Source organism: Garra rufa, chromosome 6, assembly GCF_049309525.1.
Source record: "Garra rufa chromosome 6, GarRuf1.0, whole genome shotgun sequence".
NCBI classification, from domain to species: Eukaryota; Metazoa; Chordata; class Actinopteri; order Cypriniformes; family Cyprinidae; genus Garra; species Garra rufa.
This window is the reverse complement of record NC_133366.1, coordinates 33,688,103-33,708,987: the sequence shown is the minus strand read 5'-3', so window position 1 is coordinate 33,708,987 and position 20,885 is coordinate 33,688,103. Positions and strand designations below refer to the sequence as shown.

Genomic DNA, 20,885 nt, shown 5'->3' with positions numbered 1-20,885 from the left:
AACAGTAAGTTTTACAATTTGTGTTTTACATTAATTTGTGCCTTCAAAACATATGGACTAACCTCCACTGGGATTTTGCTTCAGCTGCTGGGACGTGCAGGAATCTGGATGTGTGACATTCTCCTCTAGTGAGTCAGTCTGTGTGGCAATAGTTGTTGTGAGCGAGCGTCGTGGAGATGGTAAAGGTGTGGTAACCTTCTCCTGGGTCTTCTCCTTGATCACCTGGTCATAGGATGGTGGGAGCTGAAGCACGAGAGAAGGAAATCACTCGAACGCAAGCACCAAACCAAGCAAACACATCACAAGTGCATGTGCAGGAGACATACAGTGCTAGAGAACAGAGTATGGAAAAAAGTAGGGATGCACAAAATATAGGCACCATATCAGTATCTGTTTGGTTTTTATTTATAAGCATTGGCCAATATTGGATATTATCGTACTGTAGATTAAAATGTTTTGAAATTCATTTGAGAATACAGTACAAACTATTATTTGAAGTTTTTACTATGTTTTTGATTTGCTTCTAGACAGCAGTATAGATATAAATATTTTATCAATATTCATTGGTTATCAGATATAACATACAAATAATAATCAGCTTATCGATAGCTTTAAATATCTCACCATTTAAAAATGCTCCTGAATCTTTCTTATACAACAATCTTACTATTTAAAAATTAAATGTGCAGATGTCGCAAGTGTTAAGGTTCATTCACACCAAGAACGATAACTATAAAGATAACTACAGTTGAGGCTAAAAGTTTACATACACCTTGCAGAATCTGCAAAATGTTAAAAATTTACCAAAATAAAAGGCATCATACAAAATGTATGTTATTTTTCATTTAGAACTGACCTGAATAAGATATTTCACATAAAAGATGTTTACATATAGTCCACACAAGAAAATAGTAGTTCAATTTATAAAAATTACCCTGTTCAAAAGTTTACATACTATTGATACTTTATACTGTGTTGTTATCTGAATGATCCACAGCTGTGGGTTTTTTGTTTGTTTGTTTAGTGATAGTTGTTCATGAGTCTCTTGTTGGTCCTGAACAGTTAAACTGCCCGCGGTTCTTCAGTAAAATCTTTCAGGTCCCACAAATTCTTTGGTTTTCAGCATTTTTGTGTATTTGAGCCCCTTCCAACTATATGACTGTATGATTTTAAGATCCATCTTTTCACACTGAGGACAAATGAGGGACTTGCAACTATTACTAGGTTCAAGCGCTCACTGATGCTTTAAAAGCAAATAGTATGCATTAAGAGCCAGGGGTGTAAACTTTTGAACAGAACAAAGATGTGTAAATTTGTCTTATTTTACCTAAATATCATATTTTTTCATTTAGTACTGCCCTTAAGAAAGCTACAAAAGATACTTCCCAGAAGACAAAATAAGTTCAATTTAACCTGATCTTCAAATTAAAAAAGTTTTCACCCCCCGGTTCTTAATGCATCATGTTTCCTTCTAAAGCATCAGTGAGCGTTTAAACCTCCTGTAATAGTTGCATTTGAGTCCCTCAAAATACACACAAAAAAAAAAAAATGCTGAAAAACCAAAGAATTTGTGGGACCTGAAGGATTTTTCTGAAAAACAGCGGGCAGTTTAACTGTTCAGGACAAACAAAAAAAAATAAAAAATGTATTATTACTTATTTCAGTTACTTTTTTTTTCAGCTTTATTTAAAATAATGAAACTATTTTAAATAGTTTTAGTTTTAGTTTTTTAAAACAACACTGATGTCTGTACGGTGTAACAGTGGTGGTTATGTACTACATTACTGTTAGATTTATATTTTAATCACAGTAGTTTATTGGTTAGTAATCCATGTGTTAGTCTCTTAAATCCAAGGACAAAGTGGCCATGCTTTAAAAAGTAAAAGTAAAGATATGCTAAGGAATCAAAGACAATTCACACACCTGTCTGGCACAACTGTTTACAAATGGCAGCTGTTGAAATAGATATAGCGCTATAAATCACTGTACCTGAGCAGAGGTCAGAACACTCTCACTCCAGATTGGTTGTGTTGTGAAAGCTGTGGATGAAAATCGGCCAGACACCACTGGATGCCAAGAAGTGGCTGTTAACGGCTCTGCCGACAAGATGGTTATCTCTGGACGCCTGAAAACAACAGCTTCCTTAATACAGATTAATGTATTTCACACATCACACACATTTCAAAGCACAGATATACAACCAGGCTTGTGGTTTTGTATTAAAACAACAATACATGATGGCATAAATGTGACCCTGGACCACAAAACCAGTCATAAGTGTAATTTTTTTATTTATTTAGATTTATACATCATCTGAAAGCTAAATATGTAAGATGTATGGCATTTATGTATAGGACAATATTTCTCCACAAATATTTGGCCGAGATACAACTATTTGAAAATCTGAAATCTGAGGGTGCAAAAAAAAAAAAAAAAATAAGATTAAATATTGATTAAATATTTAATATTAAATCTAAATATTGAGAAAATCGCCTTTTTATCTATCCAAATGAAGTCCTTAGCAATGCATATTACTAATCAAAAACGAAGTTTTGATATATGTACGGTAAGAAATTTGCAAAATATATCAAAAATGAAGTTTTGATATATTTACGGTAAGAAATTTACAAAATATCATTATGAAACATGATCTTTACTTAATATCCTAATGATTTTTGGCATAAAGGAAAAAATTTAAATTCTGACCCATAGAGTGTATTTTTGGTATTACTACAAACCTGTGCTACTTAAGACTGGTTTTGTGGTCCAGAATCACAAATGTTGATGAAATATTTTGTGTCCTAAATCAGCCATTCGGTTTCTATTATGACATAATAAGTATTTAAATAAGTAAATAAAATTAGGTAATAAAGTTTAATACATATTTTTAAGTTATTTCAGGACATATTTTAGGGCATTATTTTTTATATGCAGTAGAGATTTAACAGAGAAAGAATAGGGAGAGCAGGACTGGCAAAAGACCCAGAGTCAGGAATCAAACTCTTGCGTCACCAGAGGTAACTAACCGCAAGGCTATTTAAGTATTTTTAAAGGAATATTTCCAGAAAATCATTTTAAGGCACAAAAAAGTCTGTTTACTATTTTTCTGCCTAAAAACTGTAACCATACATTTGAATGGATTATACTAGGTAATATTGTCAATGTTAGCAACTGTATCCAGCACAAACAAGTATGAGCATATGAGACTGATTAAGAGTTTTAGACAGACAAAAGTGTAGCCTAGCAGTTGAAACATGTTCTTCTAAACACTGATCCACGCTGTCCACGCAAGACGTGAGTTTGAATCCAACTTTTGGCATATTGTGGTCCCTCCCATCACTTATAAACAATGCTCTAAAAAAAATGAAAATGGCCAAAAAGGTCAAAGAGTTTTAACTGGCTCACCTTCTTTCCCTGGAGCAGTCCGGTTGTGAGTGGGCTCTTGCAGAAGCTGGAAGATGTGACATCATTTAGCATTTTGACCATATAATGTAAAAACATGGCATGTAAAAACATGCAATTATATAAATTACTAGATTTACATCACATCCTACTCACTTCTCTTAAAGGCTGCTTTGATTGAAGAAAGGGGTCCTTGACTAAAAAAGCAAACAGAACAGATATTAACATCTATGGGGTATTCTCAAAAAAGTTTTAGGGTTGTTTAAGGTCAACAGCTCTGAACAGACACATCTGTTTAGCTCACATGAACACAAGCCTCACAGTAAAAACAATGCATATACGCACAATACCAGTTTGGTGGCATTAAGATTTGTTTTTTCTTGAAAGAAATTAATACTTCTATTCAGCAATGATGCATTAAATTGATCTAATATGACAGTGAAGACATTTATTATTACAAAAGACTTCTATTTCAAATAAACGCTGTTTTTTCTATTCATCAAAGAATCCTGGAAAACATGTATCATAGTTTCCACAAAAACATATTCAGCTGCACAACTGTTTTCAAAATACATAAACATATTTTTTTTAAATCGAATCACCAAATCAGCATATTAGAATGATTTGTGAAGGATCAGAGTGCTGAAAATTCATTTTTCGCCATCACAGGAATACATACAAAATTGAAAGTTATTTTAAACTGTACTAACATTTCCTTAAAAAAAATGCAGCTTTGGTGAACATTAAGATACAAAAACAATATAACATCTTACTGATCACAAACTGTTTAATGTTACTGTAGAATGTTTAACACATACTTCTGTGTACTATAACTAACTTACATTTTATTACCACAATATCTTCAACAGATTATGGTGACAGTTATTTCTCACACAAAAAATGTTAACTTTTATTGCATTATCACTTCATAAATTTTGCTTTAACTGCTCTACATCTCACTTCAATGTCCTTTTCTATCTTTACAACTAGTGGATCATTTCCACTGTACCATAGCCCCTTTTATCCAGGTCAAGTGTGTTCAACACCACAATGAAATGGATCTAATGATAATACTGTACCAAACAGAAACTACACTTCCACAAGACAGAGCAAACAAAGGACAACTACTCCACAAAGGTTAAAAAGACATCAAAGATACAAAGACATCTATTTCATACCTTTAGCAGATGTATGAAGTGTTAAAAGAATCCATTTAAAAAAAATAACACCATCCTTTAAAAAAAACTACAGTGCTTTTTGGTAAAAAGCTCTTTGATCTTTTAAGCAGAAGACTTCACTTCCTGACTATGTGGACGTTTTAAAGCTGCTGCTTTCTGCATAGCTGAAGTGATGTGTCATAAGCGCAGAGTGAGGGTGAGAGAGAGAGTAAGGCCAGGCCAGTGCGCCAGCAAGCTCTCAAAGGCAGCTTTCGCTCTGCTTCAAATGAGAACCAGCTGACAATTTAGAATCACACCCTTGATGTCTCCCACTGTACAGGCATCATTAGCTCAGCAACAAGCAAGCACAACTATCCATCAGTTCCATCACAAGTTGATTTAGTGCATGTCAGATGCCTTTCGCTGTTGACATTAAACAGTGTTAAATAAAACAAATAAGAAAGTGATTTGTTTAATAAGGCACCGTTTATAAAATTGCATTCACTTGTTGCTTATTAAAGCAACACTTTTATGTATTGTCAGCATGTTAGAGTACTCTTTAAGGAAAAGTTCACTTGCAGAACAAAGGTTTCTATTCACACCCTTGTCATCCAAGATGTTCATGTCATTTTTTCTTCAGTCGTAAAGAAATTGTTTCTTGAGGAAAACATTTCAGGATTTCTCTTAATATAATTGACTTCTATGGTGGCCTTGAGTTTGAACTTCCAAAGTGCAGTTTAAATGCAGCTTCAAAGGGCTCTAAATGATCCCAGCCGAGGAAGAAGGGTCTTATCTAGCGAAACGATCAGTTATTGTAAAAAAAATAATAATAATTTAGATACTTTTTAACCTCAAATGCTTGTCTTGTCTATGTGTACTCCAGTTCAATACAGTTAGGGTAGGTCGAAAAACTCCCATCTCATTTTCTCCTCCAACTTCAAAATCGTCCTGCATCATTGCAGAAGTACTGACCCAGTGTTTACAAAGTGAATGCGCAAAGAAAGTCAAACACCCTTTACAAAAAAAAAAAGGTAAAACAGCAATGTCGGACAATTTCAAAGTTGGAGGAGAAAATGAGATTATAAATGAAAAGTTTCTAAATTGTAATTTTTTTTTTTAGAAAATAGGCAATCGTTTCGCTAGAAAAGACCATTCTTTTTCGGCTGGGATTGTTTAGAGACCTTTAAAGCTGCGTTTAAATTGCATTTTGGAAGTTCGAATGTGCTGGCATTCCTGAAATGTTTTCCTCAAGAAACATAATTTCTTTACGACTGAAGAAAGAAAGACATGAACGTTGTTGATGACAAGGGGGTGAGTAATTTTTTGTTCTGGAAGTAAACTTCTTTAATTTGTCCCACTATATGTGGGTGTTTGCTCAGTCCTTTCATTAAAGGGATATTTAAAATAAAAAACTGAAATTCTGTCATGATTTACTCACTCTCATGTGATTTCAAACTTTGAAGATATTTTGTTGAATGTCTAAGCATTTTTTTCCAATGGAAGTCAGTGTCAACAAAACTGTTTGGTTAACAACGTCCCTCAAAATATCTTCTTTTAAGAAAGTTATGAACAATATAAAGGTGAATGTGTAAGGAAGAACTACCCTTTAAAAATGAACAGATTTTATTTTATTTTTTTGTTAAGGTGACATTAAAATTGTATTTTTATCATGCACTATTCAAATGCCTTTTTAAAATGCCTTTTTGTTAAATAAAACAAATATGAAAGTGATTTGTTTAATAAGGCACCGTTTATAAAATTGCATTCACTTGTTGCTTATTAAAAACATTTTTATGTATTGTCAGCATGTTAGAGTACTCTTAAAGGAGAAGTTCACTTGAGGAAATGAAAATGTACAGAAAATGTATTCACACCCTTGTCATCCAAGATGTTCGTGTCATTTTTTCTTCAGTCGTAAAGAAATTGTTTCTTGAGGAAAACATTTCAGGATTTCTCTTCATATATTGGACTTCTATGGTGGCCTTATGAGTTTGAACTTTCAAAGTGCAGTTTAAATGCAGCTTCAAAGGGCTTTAAATGATCCCAGCCGAGGAAGAAGGGTCTTATCTAGCGAAACGATTGGTTATTGTTAAAAAAATAATAATAATTTAGATACTTTTTAACCTCAAATGCTTGTCTTGTCTATGTGTACTCCTGTTCAATACAGTTAGGGTAGGTTGAAAAACTCCCATCTCATTTTCTCCTCCAACTTCAAAATCGTCCTGCATCATTGCAGAAGTACTGACCCAGTGTTTACAAAGTGAATGCGCAAATAAAGTCAAACACCCTTTACAAAAAGGGTAAAACAGCAATGTCGGACGATTTCAAAGTTGGAGGAGAAAATGAGATTATAAATGAAAAAGTTTATAAATTGTCACTTTTTTTTTAGAAAATAGCCAATCATTTCGCTAGAAAAGACCATTCTTTTTTCGGCTGGAATTGTTTAGAACCCTTTAAAGCTGCATTTTGGAAGTTCGAATGTGCTGGCAAGAAAGAAAGACATGAACATTGTGGATGACAAGGGGGTGAATAAATTTTGGTTCTGTAAGTAAACTTCTTTAATTTGTTCATATGTGGGTGTTTGCTCATTCCTTTCATTAAAGGGATATTTCAAACAAAAACAGAAATTCTGTCATGATTTACTCACTCTCATGTGATTTCAATCTTTGAAGATATTTTGTTGAATGTCTCAGCATTTTTTTCCAATGGAAGTCAGTGTCAACAAAACTGTTTGGTTAACAACATCCTTCAAAATATCTTCTTTTAAAGAAAGTTATGAACAATATAAGGGTGAATGGGTAAGTAAGGATGAACCACCCCTTTAAAATGAACAGATTGAACAGATACTTAAAGGGATAGTTCATCAGAAAATGAAAATTTAGTCATTACTCATTACTCACCCTCACATTGTTCCAAACCTATAAGATCTTCATTCATCTTCAGAACACAAATTAAGATATTTTTGATGAAATCCGAGAGCTTTCTGACCCTGCATAGACAGCAACGCAACTACCACATTCAAAGCCCAGAAAGGTAATAAGGACATTGTTAAAATAGACCATGTGACATCAGTGGTTCAAACATTATTAACCAAAATAACAACTTTATTCAACAATTTCTTCTATTCTGTGTCAGTTTTTGAAGGAATTTTTGTGCATTATGCTTTATTTCTCTGTTTGTAAACAAGGCGCAGTGCATTTAGGTTTTTACGTCAGTGTCACGGTACGTCTAAGAAGGAGCGCAAGACGATTACGAATAAAATATAAAGTTTCTAATGAATCCATACAAGGTAACAATCCATAGACAAGGGTCAGGTACACAGAGACGAGATCTGACAACAAAGCATGGAGCCGAGACAACTCTTATAGGGTGGCTAATAAGCTAGACAGGTGTGGGTGATTTACTAATAATGACATAACGAGGGGAAGAACAGGAAAAACCAAATAAGGAAATGGAGGGAGAAACCAAATTTGGCAGTCCTACAGGGGTGACAAAGTGCAAAACCAACACAAATAGTCCATAAACCTGACAGTCAGATATGTTTAATTTGCCCACAGAATGTAATATCGAAGCTTCATAAAATTAAGCTTGAACTACTGATGTAACATGGACCATTTTAACTATGTCCTTACTACCTTTCTGGGCCTTGAAGGTTGAAGTTCCTATGGCTGTCTCTGCAGGGTCAGAAAGCTCTTAGATTTCATCAAAATATATTAATTTGTGTTCCATAGATGGACAGTCTTACGGGTTTGGAACAAAATGAGGCTGAGTAATAAATGACAGAATTTTCATTTTTGGGTGAACTATTATTTTCAAATATGAAAATCCATTATAAAAGTATCGATTTTTGCACTATTTTATATAAACAGGGAGTGAAATAAACATAACTGTTGATATCAATTTGTCAATCTCAACACAACAAGCAATTTTGCTCCTAATAAAGTTTTTGTATTTGCTTATCACCAGCCAATAGCATCCTTGAGACCAAATATGTGATCTGTTAAACAATCAAGGTTATTAAAATGTTAAATTCTGCAAACAGTGTAAATATTTAACTGTGCATATGTTGGATTCAGTAGACACTAGCTATGAAATTAGCTTTAGCAAGACAATGTAGAAGACGACAGCCATTTCATTTTAAAAACTGTAAGAATGCCATTTCCATCCATGATATACATGAGCAATATCACATGAGTAGTTGTTATATATGGCTGTATATCGGCACGGCTGTAATTTGGCAATAGACACGAAGCCATCAAATATTGGGTGAGAACCTCCTTCCCTCAGCCAGGGCCTTGAAAATGGGTCGTGGATGGGTATTCCAGCATGACAATGACCAAAAACACATGGCCAAGGCAACAAAGGAGTCACTTAAGAAAAAGCACATTGAGGTCCTAGAGTGGCCTACACTCTTAAAAATAAAGGTGCTTCATGATGCCATAGAAGAACCTTTTTTGTCTAAATGGTTCCATAAAGAACCTTTAACATCTGAAGAACCTTTCTGTTTCACAAAAGGTTCTTTGTGGCGAAAGAAGGTTCTTCAGATTATAAAAAGGTAAGAAAGAGATGGTTCTTTAAAGAACCTTTGACTGAATGGTTATTTGTGGAACCAAAAATGATTCTTCTATGGCATCGCTGCGAAGAACCTTTTAAAGCACCTTTATTTTTAAGAGTGTAGCCAGTCTCCAGACCTTAATCCCAACGAAAATCTATGGAGGGAGCTGAAGGTTTAAGTTGCTTTAAAGGGGTCATTGGATGCAAAACTCACTAGATAAAAATCCAACCAGTGGTATGTTTTTAATCTTTAAAAGTTTAAAGATCGTCATCCCACGGCAGAGTAGGCTTGCCACGATAGACGGTGTTGACGGTGTTACCGGTTTTAAGACGCAACACCGGTGACATCACTTTTCCACCGTGACACCGTCCCCACATTTTTTTTTTAAGTATTCGTTTTTTTTACGAGAGCATGCACTATAATTAAAAACTGAACATATTGCGTCATATTTCATTTATAACGTGAGGAGAACGAGAAAAGTCGAATTTACAGAAGGAGAATGGCGGACGATTTAGTGTCAAAACGCAATGCAAAAGCGCCTGTTTGGCAATATTTTGAGTGTAGTGGAGGGTATATGCAGGTATACAGCGTATACCCACTTCTTTATCAGGCGGCTTTGCGTATACCCACTTCTAAATCCCCTCGATGCGCATCATTCAGTAGTGTTCTGCATTAGCCAAAATCATGTAAATATTCGTTAAAAACACCCAAAAAAGACGCAGTCAGGACCGTGGCACCGGCTTGTTTGAAATATATTTGATGCGCCTGCGAATTGCCAATTCCCGCAAAACTGAAAGTGAAAGTATAATACGCACTCATTTATAATGGTGCGTTCACACCGTCCCAAACGTCAGCATCAGTTGCGGCAAGATTATATGTATTTAAAAGCAGAGAAAAAGAGGAAACCCCCGCCCCCACGGTGATACCGGTATAACCGGTGTTGTCACATGTCGATTAACCGGTGGGGAAATTTCCTCATCGTCACAACCCTACGGCAGAGAGGGTCAGGGCAAGCAGAGCTCATTAGCATTTAAAGGAACATGCAACAGAATAACTGTGAGTGTTTTTTACACTACCACAGAGAAATTTTAACCAAGGTATGTTATAGACTTCTCATTAAGACCCTAAAGAATCATATCTACTTGTGGAAATTTGTCATCCGATGACCCCTTTAATGACTTGAAGAGGATCTACAAAGAGGAGTGGGACATCCCTCCTGAGATGTGTGCAAACCTGGTGGCCAACTACAACAAACGTCTGACCTCTGTGATTGCCGACAAGGGTTTTGCCACCAAGTACCAAGTCATGTTTTGAGAAGGGGTCAAATACTTATTTGACTCATTAAAATGCAAATCAATTGATAACTTTTTTGAAATGCATTTTTTCTGGATCTTTTTTGCTGTTATTCTGTCTCTCGCTGCTCAAATAATTTCTTTAATTTTCAATAATTTTCAGTGGGCAAACGTACAAAATCAGCAGGGGAACAAATCATTTTTCCCTCACTGTATCTCACAACTAAGTGTGTTATATTGCATTTATACAACAGTTTGACGGTGCGAGTGTGTAAATACATAAGAAACAACAATGAAGTGTCTTTAAAAACCCTCTTTTGTACGACTACTTCCTAGCACCATGGATTCAAATCTAAAATGGCTGTTGGAGTTCTGTTGGACTCTAATATCACACTCCTATCAACCAATCAGATTTTATATTTGTATAAAATGTAATACATTATCTAAGATTAAGTAGAAATCAAACAGAAAAATGTCAGAATTCTCCTGTGATGCATGTTTAATTTTAGAGAGTTCACTTTCTAAAACTTCACAGGGTCAAAAGTCCCTATAGTTAAGGAAACACCCATGATGCTTGTGTATGATAGTGAGCAAATCCCCACTGTTCCAACATCCAATTATTTTGAAGTTAAATGTTCAACAAGCACATATGAATGTAAGTGTCCACATACTTTTAGTCTTGCAATGCATACTGTAAGAGGTCAAAACTTAATTTGTAAACTTCAATGGCTGGTTAATTTTTGACAGCCATTTACACATGATAAATCTAACAATACACTGATGCTGAACATTCAAAGACATATAGCACCAAACTAGACAAGATTTCAGAGTTGTTGAATCAGATAGATGATTCAAACAGAGACTATTAGGGTATCAGCAGAACAACTCAAATACAAAAACAACTGTAACTTCTAACTGTGGATAACAAAAGAATCTTTTGTGAGGATGTTGTGTCTCCATCTTACCTTATATGTACATGTTCTGGTTTATTTCTTTCTGCATGGTCTGCAAAACACAAAACACAAATCTGTATTACACATTTTATTTAACTCACTGTGAATCTGCATTTGCTACAGTACATGCAGTGACTAAACCCTCAGGCACAGCTGGCAGTAGTGACGTTGTCTGTTTAGCTGGTTAAACTGTGTGGTACGTTCCTGATAAACCTGTTTTAAAAAGCAGAGCTTAAGGAGAGAGGCTACAACAACAACCGCTCTTCATGAAACCTCGCTCAGCATTGGCATCACTCAGGTCTAGTCAAACAGCTCTTACAGCAGGTTTGTGGTTTCAGAGGTAAAGCAGTTTCACTTGTGTCTTCCCTTTCACTTTTAAACAGATTTTGACCAGATTTTAACCTTTAACGCATTATTACAGCTTATGAAACTACAAAGCTTGTTAAACAAGACCAGCATGTTTCACTACACTACACAAAAATAAGATCCTTGTTACTCCCGACAGCACTGAGCATTCATAGAAAACGTTTAACTTTCCCCAGGTAATGAAAGTGAGCTCATAAAACATAATGACTGCTTTGGCAAAGGGGTCTTTGTCTGTCTTTGTTGCAGTTGTCTACTGACCTATCACTGTCCCCGGACACACCTTCTAGGTCCAGTTTCTGCTCTCACTGTGTCTCTCTGTGTGTTTTTGTTAAAGTATGAGAAAGTAAAATAGCCTACTCACCTATAACAGCATTTGTGAAGTATTTTGATCTAAATCTGATCTTTTAGATCTAAATTATTAACATTTAACTCACTGTATTATTTACAAGTACAAAAGATAGCTGCAAAATAAGACACATTACTTATCAAAGATGTTACTGGAAATATATAGTCCTACCTGCATATTGCAGAGAACAGTAAGCAGGCTCATTCCCCACCTTCTGATTCAAATGTTTTTGAGAGGAAGCACTACTCCTGGTAAAAGTGACGTCTCTTTTTTTTCATTAGGTATGTTGACACAGCTATGGTGCCATGCAGGAATGCGGTCAATCAGGAAGTATTTCTCTTTTGACATTGGTGAACCAAAACATTAGTTAACCAATAGTCAAATGTTCTCATACACATATGTATGCATATTGGCCCTCCGTGTAAAAACATCACACACTTTTCCTATCGGTACAGATGTCCACCTTAATAAAGTGAGAAGTTCATTGATTTAAAGTTCACTGATATCAGAATACACCATCTGCTTTATCACTGTCACTGCTCCAGGAAGATGGTGGGGTTTTGTGCTGATAGTAGGATAGCAACCAGCTGTCATTTGAATGTGTCCTGAAATGATTACAAGAGGAGATACACAAGTGGTATCAGTGTCAGATCAGTGTAAAGATACAGAATTTCCCAATGGAAAATATTATTTATTTAATAATTAATAATTATTTAATATTATTTATTTATTTAATTCCCAATGGAAATTCTAGCATGAACAAAAGTTAGACTGACACCTGATTGATGGTGCTAATTTATATCGCAATAAGCAAATATAAATGACAGGCTCTATTCAAATACAAGTTATGTGCTTGTGCCTTGTTCTAAAAATAGTCTTAACTTGTTCCAAAAAAATGCTACTAAACACGTACAGCAACTAAAATAGGTATCCTTTATGCATAAATGTCACTTTTACCTATCTATCTGCAAAAGCACTGTAAAATAAAAAAAATACAATTTAAAGGGGTCCTGAATTGAGAAAGCTAAATTTTCTTGATCTTTCGACATATAATAGGTCATTGTACTGTAAAAACATCCTGTGAGTTTCATAACTCAAGAACTTTTAGACTTATTAGTCTAAAAACAGCTTAAGCCAATCTGCCAAAACAACAGGTTATAGAAAGAAAGTGCCACTTTATTACATAATAGTGTTGCTAAACACCACCTCCACAGAAGAAGATCAGCATCTGCTTCTACATCACTGCCTGTTTAGCTCCGCCCACTGATTCACGCATATAGTAGGTAAATAACAAGAGAGGTGAATGCAGGTCTACTCAGAATCTAAATGATACATTTTATTTGAAAAACTTTATTTTTAATAAATCATGTCTGTTCACTTAATTTTACAGTAAATTTGTTTACAAACAAGGCACAGTTCAACGCAGGATTTTCAGAAAGATTGAAACGTAAAGACACTCCTGTGCCGACTATGTTGGATCTGAGAGTAATGTTGCACCACACAAGTGTGAGTAACTGTTTTTATTACATGGTCACTATTTTTTTCACTGTGATTATAGATAATTTTATTTTTAACCTATATCACTGCATCGTTTATCTATGAAGGATGTAGGCTGTCAATACACAACTGTTAGCCAATCATAGCAGTGGGCGTTTACTTCTGAGTCTTCCAAGCGTTCTGGCAAAACAAAACTGAAAATTGTCTATTACTTCTAAATTATGAAGTGGACCTCAGAGAACAGTACAAAGTTCATGATGCCTTTAATAAAATGAATAATAATAATTTACAGAACAACAGTTACATTACATAACTAATATGTTTTTATATTTGTTTAGTATTTGGCTGTCTGCAACAGTTTTATTTTTTCTGAAAAACTACTTACTAAAATATGTAGTAGAAAACATATTTTTTATTTATTTATTTATTTCTATATTGCAATAACTAACAACAAAGATTACAGTACGTACAAAACAAACAGAACATACAGTACATACAAAACATACAACAGATCTTTCAATAATAAAAAAATAATAAAAAAAGAAGAGGGCACACAAATAAACATAGAAGTAAGAAAGAATATTAAACATGGCACACATTCTAGATGTTTTTAAAGCTTTCTTATTATGTAGTAGAAAGCCTATGTTATTTCTTTGTTATTTTAAAAACCCACATCGTTTTACACATATTTTGGGCTTTTCAATTGCATTTGGCACTCAGAAAGTGTTAATTTAATTTCAGCGATTGTTTTTTTTTTTACTTTTATGTCATATTTCTTTGAAAGTCATATAAATAATTTTATACATATTTTGGACTATAGGGGCGCCATCATGATTACATAGAATGGTTATACTCTGTGAGCTACTAGCACTGTTGCTATTTTTTACCACAACACAACTCGGAATACACAACTTGGAAAATAACATACAGGTACAATGCAACATTGTGCAGCTTTTGGTCGAAATTTTCAGTCAAAGGGAAACAAAAGAAGCAATATAAGTCTTAGAGAAAAGGAGAAAAGAATGGGAAGATGCCTGTGGCAAATAAAACTTCCTAAAGAGCCACGTTTGTGTTCTCTCCACTTTAGCTCTAATGCCTTTAAGACTTTTAGTAAAACCAAACTACTGAAAGAGCTTACAAATGATGTAAATATGCCGATGCTTGTCATGACGCCACAGCCACTGAAGGAGTTTCTCAGCGCGGATTTAATTCGATATCCGGGTGCGTTTAAACTCTTTGTCGGGAAAATCAATCCATTTCTGATTTGTATTGCTGTAAAAATAGCATAACTTGGTGCCAGTAGCTAGGGTTACCACTTTTAATACCCAAAAATAAGGGACGCATTCGGGGGGATGGGGGGGGGGGGGGGGGGTGTCATGGGTCATCTCAAAAATGCTGCAGTAAAAAGGTTTTGCATATAATATGGGACGTCCTGAATAAGAACTGATCATTGTTTTTGTCTACTTTTTTAGAAATGGGGTCTATATACCCTGTTAAAATGTAATAATGTCCCATATCTAAAAAATGCTGCAGTAAAAAGGTTTCATATGTGTTTTGCATACAATATGGGCCGTCCTGAATAAGAACTGATCATTGTTTTTTTTCTACTTATTAGTCTAATAATGTCCCATTTCTCAGAAAAGAACCGTCAAGTACACCAATAAATAAAACGCATATTAAAGCAGAAATGCAAATAAATAAGTAAGTAAAAATTCACGAGCATTTTGTAGTATTATCTCTCAGTCCTGGACGTCTAAATGAAAAGCGCTCTGCAAGCGCGTTCTCTCTGTGTTGTTTCTGAAACTACCGTAATCACCGTAATATGTAGTATTACACCGTAATAGTATTGATTCAAAACGGGACGCGCAATTTCATTCTCAAATACGGGACGATTCCGTATTTTAAGGGACGGGTGGCAACCCTACCAGTAGCTCACCGAGTGCAACTGTTCTACGTAATCAAAATAATGGCCCTCCCCCCAAAGTCCAAAATATGTATAAAACAATGTGGATTTTTTAAATAACGTAAATCTTTCATGGGTTTTCTACTCTATATATTTTAGTAAGAGACATAATTTACATTATATTACCCTTTAATCTTCATACACAAAAATATTGTGCCTGACATCGACTGAGAATGATATAAATCAAACATGGACTTTTGGACTTTTACTTGCTGGTGTTTTACCTACACACTGACATTACAAAATAAATCTCAATGTAATTTGATCACAAGGGCAACAGGAGATGTTAATACCAGGTGTAAATGGCAATCTGTCTCTGCCTACCACTTGTTATTGCATCACATGAGGCACGTTAATACCAGGGGCTGGTTACTTAAACACAGCCACTATGTTAAGACTGTGCCTTAATAACTAGTCCAACCATTTAGAAGTTAGCCAAATGGTAATGACTCTTACATTTTAACTGACATTAACAAGTTGTGACAAAAATTAGATGACTAATGTCAAAAGACTTGTCTAAGTGTTTCATGCAACTGGCCCCAGGTGTAAACAGGGATTTTGAGAGACATAAAAAAGCATAAGAGGAAAAAAGAAGGCTCTGGTTCTGAAATGTATGACACTTTGAGACATCAAAGTGATTTCCATTTTCAGCTGAAAATATGTGAGACATGAATTTTGTGGATAAAGATCTAGTTTAGACAAGTTGGCTGGCTTAATGAACAGTCTATGGGGTACATTTGTGCTGACAAAGTGTCTCTGTGTGTAAAGCCTGTCTGTGCAGGCCAACACTTTCACTCATTGTACTGAGAGACAAAACCTTTTGCCACTGATCTGAAATCAGTCTTTCTAGATTGCAGCAAACAGCACAGGTTAGAAGCTAAATCCACTCTGACAGTGCAAAAGGCCTGTTCATAAAACCTCATTGTAAATCATAGAGAGATAAACTCACTGGCACACCTTAAAGATGAAAATTCTGCTATCATTTACTCACCATGTGCTGTTCCAAACCTCTATGACTTTATTTACTACTACAACACAAAAGAAGATAATTGTCTCACAGATAAATGTCTTAATGTTTTTATCAATACAATGAAAACCAGTTCCGTAAATGTTCCTCAAAATATATTCTTTTGTGTTCAACAAAGGAAAGAAATGCATACAGGATTAAAACAACATGAGGGTCAGTAAAGAATGAAAAAAATATTCATTATATTAAGTTTCCCTAATGTTAAAAACACACTGTGCACAGTCAATTATTTTTGGAAAGATGTACTGCGTATTTAAAAATATATTTATACTGATATAAAAATATCAGAGAGAAACCAGAAGGCAAAATCACAGATGTCCGTCCTCTCAATGTGAAATGCCACTGACACAGTGGCTGATGTGGTCACTGATGATTAAATATGTCAAAGTAAGAGTCACATTGCACATTCCCAGAAGACAAAACAAGCAAAGCATACACTAATTAGACACTCTGTCAGTGCAATGCTGGAAGAGTTGTGAAACATTCATGCATGCTTTCATACCCACTAAATTAGATACACCACATTTAACCAAGTTGGTTTAATGTCAATCTATGAGCACCAACATAATGTAAAAGCACTGACATACAAAACATTAAAGGTAGGGTAGGCAATTTTAGAGAGGCTAGAAAAAGCAAGCTAGCTTCTACAAAGCATAAGATTCCACCCTCCCTGCAAATCACTCTCCAAAGCCACGCTTCCTCCAAAACACATGACTAAAGGCTAAACAGCGACACAATGACATGAATGCGCTGGTTTTGTATCATGTCTGTGCAAACAGGGTGGGCGGAGGTATGCAAATACATACACTGACAGGCAGGCAAACATTTTATGGTCCAAGACCTTCCACAGACAATATAAATACAAATACATTTAGCCCTCTTACTGATTACTTTTGGGATGGGAGACTTTGAACCAACATACAAAATGTTTTTGAACCAAATCACCTACCCGCCTTCAAACATTAACATAATATGCAAACGCCAGTCAAATTAAAAACAGTCACAACTTACCTGTTACAAAAACAGGTCACCATCAAAAAAGTTGGTGCTGAGCAAACCTCAACTTATTTTTGTTAGCCAAGACATAAGATTGTTAGCCAACACAGATGTGATTCACTGTGTTCGTGTTTGTACGTGTTAAAGCAGGGAAAATTCTTGTATGAGCTCACATCTCCAAACAACACGAAGTAGTGATATTTTGATATTTTGTTCCTGAAGGAATCACTAGCTGGGTGTCCATCCAAAGTTGTGAATTTAAAGGAGTAGTTCACTTTCAGAACAAAAATTTACAGATAATGTACTCACCCCCTTGTTTTTTGTGGAAAACATTTCAAGATTTCTCTCCATATAATGGACTTCTATGGTGCCCCTGAGCTTGAACTTCCAAAATGCAGTTTAAATGCAGCTTCAAAAGGATCTAAATGATCATAGCTGAGGAAGAAGGGTCTTATCTAGCGAAACGATTGGTTATTTTCTAAAAAACATTTACAACTTATATACTTTTTAATCTCAAACGCTCGTCTTGCCAAACTAGACAAGACAAGCATTTAGGGTTAAAAGGTATATAAATTGTCATTTTCTTTTTTAGAAAATAACCCATTGTTTAAGACCCTTAGGGTTTTAAGACCCTTTTTTCCTCGGTTGGGATCGTTTAGAGCCCTTTGAAGCTGCATTTTGGAAGTTCAAACTCGGGAGCACCATAGAAGTCCATTATATGGAGAGAAATCCTGAAATGTTTTACTCGAACAACATAATTTCCTTACGACTGAAGAGAGAAACACATGAACATCTTGGATGACAAGGGGGTGAGTACATTATCTGTAAATTTTTGTTCTGAAAGTGAACTACTCTTTAACACATGCGTAAAATTGGAATATCTCAAAAAACATTTGTGAGTAAGCTCCATTTCCATCCAACAAGTCAAAGAGAACAAAATCAACACTTCTTGATAAACTGGAACTATATATCAGTACAAATAAAGTAGAAGAAGCCACTGAATATAATCATTTTCAAACATAATAAATTACTTGTGCCTCGGAGACAGTAAATGCGGTCGTTGCTTTTGGAGGTGGATGCCTGCTGTTTGGGAACGTAGTTGTGTAAGACAATTCCTAAAGGCAATTACATGCTTGGGCATTTCATTTCAGATGCTGTGGAATGGGATCGGTTCTCTGATTAGTCAGGTTTTGCCGTCCCATAGCACAAAGTCACATGATTTTTTTGATACGTAAGGAGGAATTTATTCGGCAAATGCGTTTTAATCTCCAATTATTCGCATTAAACCTTTTTCACACAAGTCAAAAACCACCTCAAGTGAGCGTAAAACATTTTTGCGAATGAAGAGATTTTTATTCGAAATGTGGCGTTTCCATCACTCGTTTCTGATGCGATACTTCAAAATGTGCATAAAACAGTAATGGAAACATAGTTACTGTTTAACAAATTGGCTAAATCAGTTAAGTGAATTAACAATGGTTTAACTCATAAAGACGGTTATTTGTCGCTGTCTACTGGCATAAAAATATCATACAAAAAGGGTTCATCTCAGCGTTTCAAACATTTTTATAAACACAATACTTAACTGGCAGGTACTGCCCAATGCAGAGAGCAGAATGCTAACTTAGTTTGTTGAAACTAGAGCATTTCTTCATGACTTTAGGAGAATTTTATTAAGCAGAGGAGAGACAAGTAAGGCTTCAGACACTGTATGTTATATGGACATATCTGTACCCACTAAAACCAGTTTCATATTTATGTATATGATCATAATAATGCCTTAAAGATAAAAAACTAAGCCTAGTTTTGTCCTGTCACATGAACAAAATCATATGAAAGATGGTTTAAGACAGAAAGTATGCCGTCTGTCCAGACACACATGTGACGCTGCACAGGTGGTATACTTTCACACAGGCTGCTACAAGCACAACTGCTGCCTCATGTTTCTTCAGTTGTGTCACCTGTTGTGTGTCAACACAGGGTAAAGCTGTAACCTGCTGTTTTTCCTCCCACTCACAGCTGACTCACCAATACACTCAGGCAAATGCTGAGGAGAGCAAGAGGAACTTTCCAATTTTGATCAGTTTTGGTTAATGTTCAGTATTTAAAAAAATGCTCCTAGTCATTAAAACATTAAAAACAAAACTGACATTTAAAAAAACACTTTAGAATTTAGCCGTTTTTTTTTCATAATCCAGCAAGTTTATTAACCCACTGATTCTTGAGCATTGCAAAAACTATAAAATAAAAAAAAGCTTTATGTATCAAGTAATTATTCTTGATTAATCTATTGAGCATGTTAAGATGTATTAACTTATGCATTGGGTGCAACTCCTTCTTCCATTTTCTCTCAGAAATGTGTTCTCCTTTACTGTCAAATATGGGTCAGCACCAACGGATAAATAAATAATGTGACAAATATGTATTATTAATATTCTCAAATCTTGCATTCACTTTACTGAGAGAATTAATTGGGAATACAGAATGCCTTCAAAGATGGTTTCAAACATTTGACAGGGTTGACAGTTGGTAGTGTTAACGATACCTATATTTCACACATGTATGAGCCCATTTTCTGCTGTATCTACTAATAAGACCTATTTAAAATAAGAGAAATTACCCGACTATGTTAATAATATCAAATATGTTGCTATATCAACATGTAAATAAATGTTTTGATATTGCTTGTCAAATCCTAAATATCTAATGTCAGGAAATAGGAACAAAATTGCAAAACCAAAAACAAAGTAACTTTAGAGGAAATGAGTGTAATGTAATTTTATAATTTTGATGAAATAAAGAGAAGATTCAATGAAAATGTACATTTGCGAGAAGATTGCTGTACTGATCATTTGTATTGCAAAAGTTCATTGTCTTGTGAAAAGCATGGATCTTAAATCTGTCACAGAGCCCTAAATAATAAAGTTTCAATCTTCGTTAACAATTGTAACTGTAGTAAATGTCCCACCTGTTGAATTTCCTCTCCTCGTAATAGCAACATTTGGAAAATCTTCATCTCCATCTTCATATCGGGCTTCAGCCATTAGTATTAACTATACTGTGAGTCCGTGTTTAAACCTTTAACTTGCGTATACTGTACAATACTGACGAGATTTGTAAATTCCCTCTCTCTCGCTGACAAAAGAAAAAAACTCTGACTTTATAAAACTCTTGCTTAATAGAAAGCAAGTTCTGTGACTAGAGTTATCGCAGACCTGCCTGTTAAACGGAGAGTGATGAACTGAACCCTGAGCTTGACGCGAGCATCTTTACAACAGATGAGTATGCTGTGCACGCGCGTCTGTACATGCTGTACGGCAGAGGGCGGAAA

The 20,885-nt window shown here is 35.0% G+C and overlaps 1 protein-coding gene across 1 annotated transcript in view; it reads right to left on the bottom strand.

Annotated features, from left to right (window-relative positions):
• The window catches only part of sh3d19 (SH3 domain containing 19), a 31,954-nt gene extending 11,356 nt beyond the window's left edge, over window positions 1-20,598 (bottom strand). Inside the window, exons 1-6 of the mRNA XM_073842639.1 lie at window positions 20,523-20,598; window positions 11,372-11,411; window positions 3,559-3,599; window positions 3,406-3,451; window positions 1,990-2,125; window positions 63-243 (exon numbers count right to left, since the gene is read on the bottom strand). Of these exons, the coding sequence (XP_073698740.1) occupies window positions 63-243; window positions 1,990-2,125; window positions 3,406-3,451; window positions 3,559-3,599; window positions 11,372-11,411; window positions 20,523-20,598 (520 nt within the window). The remainder of the gene's footprint in view (window positions 1-62; window positions 244-1,989; window positions 2,126-3,405; window positions 3,452-3,558; window positions 3,600-11,371; window positions 11,412-20,522) is intronic.
• Window positions 20,599-20,885: the final 287 nt, after the last annotated feature.